This window comes from Calidris pugnax, unplaced genomic scaffold, assembly GCF_001431845.1.
Source record: "Calidris pugnax isolate Ruff unplaced genomic scaffold, ASM143184v1 scaffold349, whole genome shotgun sequence".
Classification (NCBI taxonomy): Eukaryota; Metazoa; Chordata; class Aves; order Charadriiformes; family Scolopacidae; genus Calidris; species Calidris pugnax.
This window is the reverse complement of record NW_015091088.1, coordinates 326,954-339,233: the sequence shown is the minus strand read 5'-3', so window position 1 is coordinate 339,233 and position 12,280 is coordinate 326,954. Positions and strand designations below refer to the sequence as shown.

General features: G+C 36.9%; 1 protein-coding gene across 1 annotated transcript in view; it reads left to right on the top strand.

The window, feature by feature from the left end:
- The first annotated feature begins 6 nt into the window (after positions 1–6).
- SLC30A9 (solute carrier family 30 (zinc transporter), member 9) overlaps positions 7–12,280 on the top strand; it is a 36,466-nt gene continuing 24,192 nt past the window's right edge. The window contains exons 1-8 of the mRNA XM_014957819.1: positions 7–64; positions 1,961–2,137; positions 5,196–5,258; positions 7,025–7,124; positions 7,755–7,847; positions 8,235–8,317; positions 9,482–9,540; positions 10,300–10,367. Of these exons, the coding sequence (XP_014813305.1) occupies positions 1,975–2,137; positions 5,196–5,258; positions 7,025–7,124; positions 7,755–7,847; positions 8,235–8,317; positions 9,482–9,540; positions 10,300–10,367 (629 nt within the window). The 5' untranslated portion in view covers positions 7–64; positions 1,961–1,974. The remainder of the gene's footprint in view (positions 65–1,960; positions 2,138–5,195; positions 5,259–7,024; positions 7,125–7,754; positions 7,848–8,234; positions 8,318–9,481; positions 9,541–10,299; positions 10,368–12,280) is intronic.

Here is a 12,280-nt window from a genome sequence, read left to right as displayed (position 1 = left end):
TGCCGCGGCCTCTACCGCCTGTACCTGCGGTGCCAGGCGGCGCCGCTCCCCCGCGCCTGCCACGGTGAGTCCCTCAGGGCCCGGCCCCGTCCGGGAACCCCCCTTCCCCCCTCCCCGGTCGAGCCTGTAATGAAGCTGCGTTGCTGGCGTGGGGAGAAGCGGAATTACCTTCCCGGGGGTGTTGTCACTCACAGGGCCTTCGGGGGCCTCCGGGCCTGTCAGCCCCGGTCTCACGTAAAAATGATACGTCATGCCCGTCTCGGGGTTGAAGTTTGTAATTCTGTAAAACGAAGCGTAACCTTGCGGGGGGTTGCGTTGGTCTGAGCGGTGAGCCCCGGCTTTTCCTTTAGGCCACCGATCCTGTGACATTCAAATTCTAACTAGTGTTGCCCCTCAACGTGTAATCACTTGATTAGAATTGCAGTAAATGCCGTTTTCTTTATTGGTTTCTTGTGTGTGAGGATTAGTAGGAAAAATACCTTCATTAACGTGCTGATGAACTTTCCCTTTTTCACCTGCCCCAGTATCACCAAAGCTCAGGAAACAACACTGCTCGTCTTATGCCATGTATTTGTTGCAGTCTTCTTGAGTCATAATCAGTGTGTTGGCTGAGCTACCTTAGGTTGATTTTTCTGGGCTCTTGTTGCATTAGCAACAGCTAATAGTCAATAAGAACTTATCTGACTTTTTTTGTGAAATTGTTCTTCTGTGAGGTTCAGATCAGTGCGTGCAGGCATGCAGATACCTCTGTACTGTAGTAGAGGACTAAAATGAAAGCTGCCGAGGCTTTTATGGAATAATCAGTTTCATACGTTGGGAGGTGCATTATTCATCTATGATTAGTCATACTTTGCGTGACTTGATTTACCAGCACTGCTCAATTATTATTTTTTAAAAATTTATTTATTCTTTTAATCAGTGCTTTCCAAAGCAGCCAGTTTGCCTGTTGCATTTCTGGTTGGAGGAGTTATACACACTACAGAAGCGGTTTGTGCTGCCTAAAGGGGACTGGTTGCTCATACAGGTTGAACTGTACTGCATGCAATTCTGCCTCTGGCTAGTCTATTGAAATTGAAGATTGCCTATGCAGGGTGATTTCTCAGTAGCCTTCTTACATGTTTATCTTGTAGTTTGTCTGTTGTAAGTGTTGTAGAGTTTAAGATTCTTCTGTATAAAATGTTTTATACAATGTTGCATGCTTTTCAACATGATTTCTGTAGCAAGTTGCTCTTAATGAGTAATGCACCCAGTTAATTTTTTTCTTAATTGCTAAGCTGTGGTTTGTACAGAGAGCGTACATGGAGTGAAATGAAATGGCAACACTGGCTGATAGTTTTGTGGTGGTCTGTATTTGTTCTTTTATAAATACTTGTTTTTCAAGATTTTGAGACAGTGTGACTAGAATGTGACAATGTATCAGTAAACCAGTCTTATCAAATAGTGGTTTTTTTTTTGTGAATGAAAATGCTGCCAGGTCTTTACTGGTTTATTTTCTGTCAAATATATCCTACAGGGATCTGGAGCAGTGTGTTTTCTTTGAATCTTATGGATGCTTGGTATATATCTGTGCATTCAGAAGACTTCTGGCATAAGTGGACCCGAGACAAAATTACTGACATAGGTGGGTTATTTTTATGCTGTTATTTTAATTTTTTTTTTTTTTTTTTTTTTTTACCCTCTTAAGATCATCTAGAGGTCTTGGGGAAAAAGTGCATACTTATTGTATGGGGGGAAAAACTCTAACATTAGAATAAAATTTAGAAGTGGATGTTTAAAGGGAGGCAGTGAAAGTGTTCTGGGTACTCCTGTTTTGTAATTCCTAAACATGGGTAAAATAAGCACAGATCAGTACTTAAAAGCTAACTTTCCATAACTTCTGCTGGTATAGCTGGACTGCTTTCCCTTCTTTTTCCTTCCAAAATCATTGCCTGAATTGTCTTTTTTTCCCTCCTGCTGCTAGGATGGCAAGCTTCAATGAAAAGTGGGAGTCTGTCTTACATTCTACCATACAATCGTCTGCCTGTGCAGCTGATAAGTCAAGTGAGAGTTTATACCTCCAATGGTCAGAAAAAAGATCCTGGGTCAGAAGACAAAAATGGATCAGCCCCTCAAGAAACCCTGAATAAAGCTGGAACAGGTAGTACTAAGCTAAAATAAAAGAGTACTTATATAAATATAAAAACTTCATGTATTTAACAATTGATAACATTTTTTCCAATTGTGTGATATTACAGTTACAGAATTCTTTGTTTAGCTTGTGGGCATCTATATATAATTTCAAATGCATAAGCAGGAAGGAATGCTGAAAATTATTTATCATTCATTTAAGGGATTTAAGTTTAATCAAATTTAAAGTGGTGATGATAAAATGTGGATGTCAGAAGGCCTTAGGTAATTTAAGGAGGATAAGAAATTGAATGTATTATTTGTTTTTTACCACTTTGCTTGCTTATTTGACTTCCTTTTGTAGTAGTTCAGGTTTGTTGTGTGAAATGAACTAGTGATAAAGATTGAATGAGTGAATACTGAGCACTGTGACTTCTCCAGGTCAGGCTGTAGATTACTCGTGAAGAAGAGCTTTCTAATCTGGTAGTTGTCAGAACTGCAGCACTCACATTAAACACTTGATACAATTTTGTGCTAGTTTGGTACTTGTGAAATTCAGAAGTGTCTTGTCCTTGCTCCATCATACCATCTTCCATTTTTTTCTGCTTATTAAGGGTAGAACTACACAGATAATATGTTTGGAAGACTACTGTGCTTGAGAGAGAACAAATGCTTTTTAAAATGAAAGCTCTCTTTCTGTGTGTCTGAAACTAGTTGGTCTACTAAAGTAAATTTTCTTCTCTTTATTTTCAGGCTAGCAAGTATTCATCTTTTTTTTTTCCAGTAATTTGTAAATTCCTGTGGCTTGCAATGGTCTTTAGGAGCTAGTTACTACAGGCAGCTAAGAGTATTACTTTTTTGATGTTTGGAAGTACAGAAGTGGATCTTAAATGTTGTTTTGAGTGTAACAATTAGATATTGGATTTTAGAAGAGGATAATACTTAAGTAATGTTTGTATTTCTTGGAAACTCTTGAGCTGAAGATGGTTGCCAGAGGGTGAGATTCTTGCAGAGAAATGTCTCCCTGAATGCAGTGAAAGACTGTAGAGCCAGTTGTAGTTGTTGGTATTTTCTGAGTTCTTAATGTGCAGCTACTGGTGTTGAAAATCAGATGTGTGAAGATAAGCTGGCACTATTGCTTTCGTCATTGCCTTAAGTTTATATAATTGTTGATTGTCATGTAAAGGGATGTTCCCACCTTCTCCCATGCTTTGCTGATTATTCCCTCTTTTCTGCTGGCGTTAATGATGTTTATGCTGGTTTTGTGAAAAATGAATTGCTTTCCTGTTTTGCAGAGCTAGGGTTCAGATTGATCAGTAAGCTGATCTGTTCTGTCTCTAAAATGGCTGGAGGAGAAACACTGCCCTTTGTGGCAGCGTGGCCTCGAGTCACAGTAAGCCTTGAGTGGAACTGTGCCACATGGGCACCGTCAAAGACATAACCTTTTGTTGAGACTGGGGGGCTGACATGTACCAGGGTATATGACACTGCAGCCTAGAGATCCTGTGCATAGATGAACAATAGCTTTGAAGTTTATTTTTGGAATGCATATCACTATAAGCATGCTGCACGTAGGGGATGTTTTCTGGAGCCTAGTGGATAGAACGTTCTTATGTGTTATGGGCATATTACTACTATTTGTTTAAAAGGCATATTTTGATAGAAATCTGAAAAGGAAATATACTGCTTGTAAAGATTCTCATACGTTTCCAGTAACTTCAATATTTGGCAAATAATGGGTCTCTTTTGGACCTCCATTTCTTTATTAGTAAACTTGGGAAATGCTTTTCCTGTTAATGGGATATTGAAAATATTAATGTATTCATCTGGAAAGTTGATATAATTGTGCCTTTTTTTTTTTTCCCTCTGAAATCTTATGACCAAATCTTTTGTTAAATAGTTCTGGTGATATTTCTTTTAATTACATAAGTGGTTGTATGCAGAGCTTCTGAAAAGAAGCTATTACTGAGTTTTTGATAAGCTACCTTAGCTGAAGTTTTTTATCATGTGTATTGATAGATTGGCTGGCTGCTGTTTTAAACCAGGTAAGAGAAGAAAGAAAAGTAACAGCATAGTTTTTTTTGCTTTTGTTTTCAAGTCAAACAATAACTGATAGGGATGACTGGTTTAGGAATGTTAGTTATTTATGGTCCAGCCTTATTTGTTTGGTAGAGTCAGTTTCATAAACTTAGTGTACAAGAAAGTATACTTGAGTAGTTACTAGCCTTAGTCCTCAGTTGTTGTTAGGACAATAACTAATTGCCTGATGGGAAGATAGTAATGTAGTCCAAGCTTCAAGAATATCTGACCTTTGAGTAATCTGAGTAGCGTGTTAAGCTAGGAGTATCTCACTAATTAGCACAAACTTGCTTGAAAAATAATCATTTTTTTAAAAATCTGTTACTTCCAATGAGGTTGGTTTTAATTCTGTTAATGACTGTGGATGTGTGGCAAACCTCCAACGTTAGGGAGTGTTAGGACACAAAAGAGTGGGTATGTTGGTTCCATGTCTTGGAATCATAAGATTTTTGGTTTTTATTTAGAAATCTTGCTAAAATACTTTGGTTTTGCTCTAGCTCCAGCTTGTGCCACAAGAGGTGTGGATTTGGTATCTTAAAGAGCTAGTTTTTTGTAAGTTAAAAGCTTCAGTCCCTTAAAATTGAATTACAGCTTGAAAGCTCTGTGAGCCTTGGGTGATCAGCAGCCATAAACTATATAGAATTCATTATGTTTACTAATCCAAACTTTTGCATAAAACTGACCCCAAACTATAAGTACACTGTTAAAATATTTTTTAAAAAAATCAGGATACTTTCTGAATTATGTTGTCAGTTGGTAGTCTTCTGCAAGCTGCTAGTTTATTGGTCAATGCTGTATTACATGTTTTATTTTGTCATTTATTTTTTACTGTTTCTTGGTTTTATTTTTAGAGTTTTAAGTCGTGGCAATCTGGCAAAAATGTTTTTTATCTGTCAAGATGGAAAGTGGTATTAAGATATTTTCTTGTTTTGTTATGTCAAACAAACTCTTTACTAAAAAGAAAAGTAGATACTTCCATGTTTACAGTGAACTTTTATTTTATTTTTCAGGACAAGATGCGAGCAATGCAGGACAAAAGCAGTCTTTAGTTAAAGAGCCAATCCAAGTAAAAGGTAAAGAAATACTTCCTGCGTTGGAACTTTACTGTTGTCTGCTAGTAGTCAAAAAAGATACGTGTAAGGAAGCTGTGGCTCCTCTTTAATTGTGTACCAACTTGTGTGAATAACATTTTAAAACACACTTGTATGTCAGCTTTGTTTGGTACCCAATTGTTTGGAAATGGCTTTGATTTCTGAAAAATTGAATATAGAGGTATTCCTTCGATTACTCACTCTTCTGTGTCTGTTTTTGTTTCATTTAAGCTGATGAGTTTGTCAGGAAAAGGCTAATTTGTTTTCTTGTCTGTTACTACAGTCTGTCCTCCTTGCACGTTTTAGGCATGTCCATTCACTATTTCAGGCTTAATGTGGCTAAGCTGAATACTTCATCTTCCCCTGTTTCTTGTTCCAGGTCTTCCTCTGTTCCTTCTTATCGCTGAGTTAATCTAATCAATGTTGCTTCTAAATATATTTTGACCACGTGAACTGGCTAATCTGAGTCCTGTAATGTTCCCATTTGTGCCTGTAGTAAATACATGCTTTTGTCTTTAGTTATTACGTTGTTTAAAAACATAAGTAGATAAAATAAGAGCAAAACTTTCTTCCCTGTTTTCAGTTTATCGTTACTTGATTTCACTCCATCTTCACTCTGATTCTATTATGTTATTGTGAATTTATGCTTTTAAAAACTCCTATGCCTTCTGTGTATGGAAAAAACTCCTAGCCTTCTGTGTATGGAAAAAAACTTTCCATTTATCCTTTTTCTGAATAGGTGCAGTATTCTTTTCCTTGGGCATGAAAAAATGATGTTATAAGAGTACATCTTCTAGACATGCAAAGCAATATAAAGGCTGTATATTTTTAATTGTTATAAATGCCCAATATTACATGTGCTAATTTTGAAAATAGTAATTGAGAAAAACTATGTATACAGTCTGTCTCAGCTCTCTGTCTCTTTACAGTCTGCAAAGGTCAAAATCTTACCTGAAGAAGGTGGATTGGTTAGGTATTGGAAAGAAAGACATGGAACTTTATGTTGCCATTTCAGTTGCTAGAGCAAGGCTTTGCCATATTGGAATGCTATCTTGGTAGCCAAGCACCATCACAGTCGGAGTGGTGGCTGGCTGGCAGTTAAGTGTATGGGATGTCTGAGAGCCCTGGGCTACAATTTAGCAAGTTGCATTTTTGGAGGTAAATCATTCTACTCTTATTTCCACAATGAAGAACATTCCTGTGAGGAATTATCCAATGAGGAGCAGCTGAGGGAACTGGGGTTGTTTAGTCTGGAGAAAAGGAAGCTGAGGGGAGACCTTCTCGCTCTCTACAACTACCTGAAAGGAGGGTGTAGAGAGGTGGGGGTCAGTCTCTTCTCCCAAGTCACAGGCGATAGGACATGAGGGAATGGCCCCAAGTTGCACCAGGGGAGGTTTAGATTGGATATTAGGAAAAATTTCTTCATGGAAAGGGTTATCAAACATTGGAACAGGTTGCCCAAGGAAGTTGTGGAATCACCATCCCTGGAGGTGTTTAAAAGATGGGTAGATGTGGTGCTGAGGGACATGGTTTAGTGGTGGTTTTGTCAGTGTTGGGTTGATGGTTGGACTTGATGATCTTAAAGGGCCTTTCCAACCCAGGCGATTCTATGGTACCTCTGTCTTCACTCTTAAATTTTCCATCTCACTGACAAGCATTGTTTTTCAGATCTTCATTTGGAGATTGAATTACCTTTTGAAGCTTCTGCTGAGTGACTTAACTTGCTTTTATCTATTTCTGTTTTTAAGTGAAAGCAGTCCTTAAAAAAAGAGAGTATGGACCAAAATACACACAGAATAACTTCATCACTGGAGTCAGAGCAATAAATGAGTTTTGTCTTAAATCCAGGTAGGATGGGTTTGAGTTGAAATATAAATTGTGAATATTTGTTGTGTTTGTATGTGTTTCAAAAGTAATTGTGATGGTAGAGCAACTTTGCAGAGCAGCTTTTTCTAAGTGGTTTTGTCATACACATAATCATAAGTGGTTGAAGTTAGTTCTTGCTTACTTAGTGTTACAGTGGATTAGGAACTTGCACTTCGCATGTTTCCATAGTGGCTTCTTAAAGTAATTTATTTGTACTTATACAACCATAAATCTGGTTGGGGGAGTCCACCAGTCTAGAAGCATGAACCCTCCTGTTTAGCACTTTTGCACATTGTCAGTTGCATGCAGATAATTTATCAGATGTTTTATTATTCAATGTTTTGTTACTTTGTCTTCCATGTATAGTATTTCATAGTGCAAGGATGTGATTTACACTTTTGAGTGTGGAAAATGCAGTGATTTTCAATAGCATCCTAGAGATAACTTGCTTCATGTTGCATATCTTTTCTGTTTGGCTCAAATAAACAACTTCAGGTTTTTTGTAGTGCAAATTGAAAATATCAAAATTGTGGAAGATCACCCAGACATAACAGAAAAACTAGAATAATACGAGCTCTTTCTTGCACTAAACTGTTTGTCCACTTTCCTTAGTGATTTAGACCAGCTGAGGAAAATTAAACGACGGAGCCCCCATGATGACACTGAGACTTTTACTGTGTACCTGAGGTCGGATGTCGAGGCAAAGTAAGAACATTTTTATGAAAGAAAATGTTTGGATCATTTAAAATGGATTATATGAGAGAGAGAGAGCAAAAACTTTTAAAAGTCAGGTTTACAGTATGAAAAGGCAGTAATGTTTTCCATTTTCTATTTAAACACATTTAATATCCTCATTATTGTAATTACATGGCGTATATAAAATTCAAGGGTATGTTTCACATGTCCAAAGATTAAGTGTTTGTTCTCAGCTCCTTCTTGCCCAGCTTTTTATTCTTTAAAGCTGTCTGTGTGGCTTCTTATCAGAAAAAGTGATATGTTGCTTTGCTTTTAGGAAAGGCATTTGTGATGTAGTCAAACTGAAAAGAAACTGTATAAATAGAACAATTGCTAAGTTATTTTTACTTTGTGCAGGTCACTTGAAGTTTGGGGTAGTCCAGAGGCTCTTGCTAGAGAAAGAAAACGACGTAAAGAGGCGGAGATCAAGTACAGAGAAAGTGAGTATAGAGTTTTCAAATAACTTCAGATGTAAACAACAAAGTATGATGGTTAGAAATCCACTAGATGGTGTGTTCATTGAGAACATCCAAATTTGGAACTAGCAATTACTGATAAGTTTTTTATAGCATAGTGTTAGAGTAACACTTTACTGTCTATGCAGATATAGTTCTGTTACTGTCTTACAATTTATCATCTCTGTGATACAGCAAGAATATGCATTCAGTTGAGATCTGTAATCATACTTTGTTTTTTGGAAGGCTTTCAATTTTTAGATTATAATTAACATTTTCAATGGTTTTGGATTTCTTTTTAATTGAGAATTTTGAAAAGACTTTAAAACAATCCAAATAATGATACCATACTGTTACTCATTTGTTTTTCCTCTGAAATGAATTTATCTTACCTTTGTGGTTCAGAAGTGGGGGAAACACCCCCAAATCATCTTTTTGCTTAAAATTATTGTTATCCTTGCTGCCATTGTCAATAACAGACACATTCAAATCAGTAGTTTTTAATGGATTTTAATCTGTCTAGTCGGTTAAAATCACAGTAGAGGCAATATTGTTTCTAGGTACTTACCCCAATTATGCACCTTAAAATTAGAGGTCTCTTCATTTATTTTGAAGCAGTTGTGCCACTGGAACACCCTCCTAGGGAAAAGGCTGGAGCTGCAGGCACTTGTACCTGTTTTTAGCTTCAAAATTTTTAGTAACCAGCAGAAACATTCTTGGACATAATCCATAAAACTGTAGTATACCAATGTTTATTTTGAAGGTACGGAACATCATTAGTGGATGGAAAAATACTGATATTAAGAGACTTGCTTTAAAACATCCTTCCCCCTCTCCTTTGCAGTTAAAGGGTGGGAGAGGGGCAGTAGAACACTTGGATTTAGTGTGGCGTATTTTGACTGTTTCCCTCTCTGTATCACCCTTTGTTGGTAGAAAAAGCAGCGAAGTATAGGATTGTAACAGATTGTATTTGGCATTATGCATGAGTATGTAACAATATGTGTTTAACAACACCAGGAGAAGAGTTTTTCACAAAGAAAGAATAGGTAGGCCTTACTAGAAGTTGGCTGCTGCCTGAAAAGAATAGACTTCAATTTCTGAAACTACTGGCTACTATTAAGTATTCATAATAAAAATTTTGTATTGCAGACCTATTTAGAAACCAAAGGCTGTTGTGGGAATACAAGGAGTTCTTTGGAAATACTAAGGTAAGAGATGTTTTAAAGTTTTTTGGCTAGAGAAGTGCCCCAAGATGTACTGTGACACCTTGTGAAGGAAGAAGTTATGAAAGGGTTGCATAAGCGTAACTGAGTACTATTGGAAGATTTATTTGCACTGTAATGCACCAGCTGTATCTCTGATTGTAATGCAGTGGTAAATGTTATGATGGCAGTTTAAATGGGTTCCTGCTGTGGCACTGTAATCTGCCAGTAAGGTATGGGATGTTTTTTGTCAGTTGCCTCCTTATTAACAAAACTGCAGCTGTATTTGTGATTTCATCTGTAGTCTATAAACATATATAATAAATATATTGTTAATTGAAGGAAATGAAATAGTTTCTTAAGGGGAAAAAAAAACAACAATCCAAGACATGAACTTTGCTCTATGCCCTGCTGGCCCTTCCTCTTTGCTTAAACAGACCCATTCCCTAGGTCCAGGTGCTCTGCTATGGTAGAATGATTTCTTAATCTTTCTGCTGCTCAGCTGGCTCCTGTCCTTATGGTTGCAGTGGCCCCTGGTGGAGGCTTTGTTGATTGTGTATCCTTTTTATAGCCATCCATTTGTGTAAGACCCAACTGCACTTTGGGTGAGCATTTAGTGGTAAATTACTAGGCTACAAGGACTGTAGCTTTGCTTATGCAACGCAGGGCAGTGCAAAGTTTTTATTTAATAACTTGTATGATGAGTCCTTCATTTGGTCAAGATGTGATTATTTTATTTTAATAATCTCTTATTTCTTTATATAGCCACGCTCCAGTGCAGCAGCTATGTTTTTCAAGGGACCAGGGAAGGTGGTAATGGTAGCTATTTGCATGTAAGTTTAAAAAAATAAATGTTTTTGTTTATGCAAGTAAGAAACAATTTATTTTTATTATCCTGGAAATGAGAACAGTCTGTGTATTCAAGCTAAAGATACCTGTGTCTCTATAACTTAATAGATTTGTTTATTTATTGCTAATGGAAGAGAGTTCAGGTAAATACATCCATCTGTATATAGAGATTAGGGATAGAATATGTCTCTGATCAAAGAAGAGCAAATTTTTTGAAGCTAATCAGACTGAACAGTTTATTAAAGCAAAAAAAACCTAAAATTTTGAAGGACATGGAGAGGCAGGCATTTAAGGTTGTCCTTTTTTCTTGCTCCTTCTTGAGAGGAGGCTTTACATATGTTTTAAACAATCTCCCATATAACCAACAGAAAAGAATTCACCTTTCTGGTTCTGCTGTTATTCAACTCTTTTCCTCTTTGAGAAAGGGATGTTGTAGGAGGTTTTTGCCTTTCACGTGTCTTACAAGTTTGAATGAAACAAAACTAATGATCATGATTTAAAGCAAATGAACACAGGCTATCTGGTATGAAATACACAGAAGTCTGGTAAGTTTCTATCAGGAAACAATGGCTAAAATTTACTTGCCATAAAACCTGTAAATTTTTAAAATGGATTTGGTTTTATAAAAGGTATTTATTTGCTAAGACACTGTGAATATAAGGGAGCAAAATAGAAACATAAAAATGCTTTTTTGGCACAGCAGTCAACATTTTGAGGAGGAGATAATTCTTTGATTTTTTCCTACAAAACTATATGCTTTTTGCTTGGGGGGGGACACACCCACAAAGCTTGTTTGACTAAAAACCTCCCTCTTTAAATATTCTGCTATTAACTGTTCAGAGCTTTCCAAGCTGAAAAGATGAATCTGCTAGTATGGATGTTGGTGATGTTGTATGGTCATTTCCACCTTCTTCACTCTCTTACAATGGTCTAGAGAAAACAGACCTTTCCTCCTGCTTTGTACGTAGGACATTGCTATAAATGTTGCTCACTCTGCACTTCATAAATACCTTTTGGATGATTAGGCACTTTTGTAGATAAATGCCTGGCAGCCAGGCTGGCAGAAGTTTGTAGAGCCTGCTGTATTGCTCAGTCATCTTTTTGTTTTCTTAGAAGTTAAAGGATCTCTTGTGGTCTTTAAATACCTGGTGACTTTTCAGAGATTTAAGTCAAGGCCACCATCAGTGCTTCTTCGTTCGTGGCCCTGATCTTCTTGACATCAGCATGATCTTTAATGGCTTCTGGTTTTGGGTCAATAAAGTCCAATCTGTCTTAACTTCTCCAGCTGGAATGATTTGGTAGGCTTTTCACAAACTTGAGGCTTCACCAGTGAGGATGCAACATGGTTCAGTCAAAAGCAAAGTTCTTCTCTATGGATCCCCATGAGAGCATATAGACCAGCTCTGTGGTGTTTAATAGAATTCTGTGAATGAGGAAAAACTGTAAAGCTCTGTAAGAGAAATACAGGAAGGCAGTGGCTTTTATCAAAAAGGGAAGGGTCTATAATTTGCAAAACATTCTTCAGAGTCTGGCATTGTTGAAGTGATTTCATTGTCGTGCTCACAGTTTACCTCTTCAGCAATACAAAGTTTGCAGGGTATATAATATATTTTTTAAAAATAGTAGTGATCAAGGATGTTGATAGTGTTACTGCTTCTTTGGAAATAAATGTGATGAAATGTGTTCTCAAATTAGTTCTCAAATTTAGAGCCTAAATAGAAGACTCTTTTCCCCATAGATTTATAATGGAACTGAATATTTTCAGTTTCATTTTGTAAAATTCTGACTTTTTTTACTGTCTTTTCTCAAAAAGCCAAAATATTTTATGTAAGTTAACAGGGATGGTTGTGTAAAATCAGACCAGGTCCTTCTAAACTGTTATCTTATGCTGCAAGGT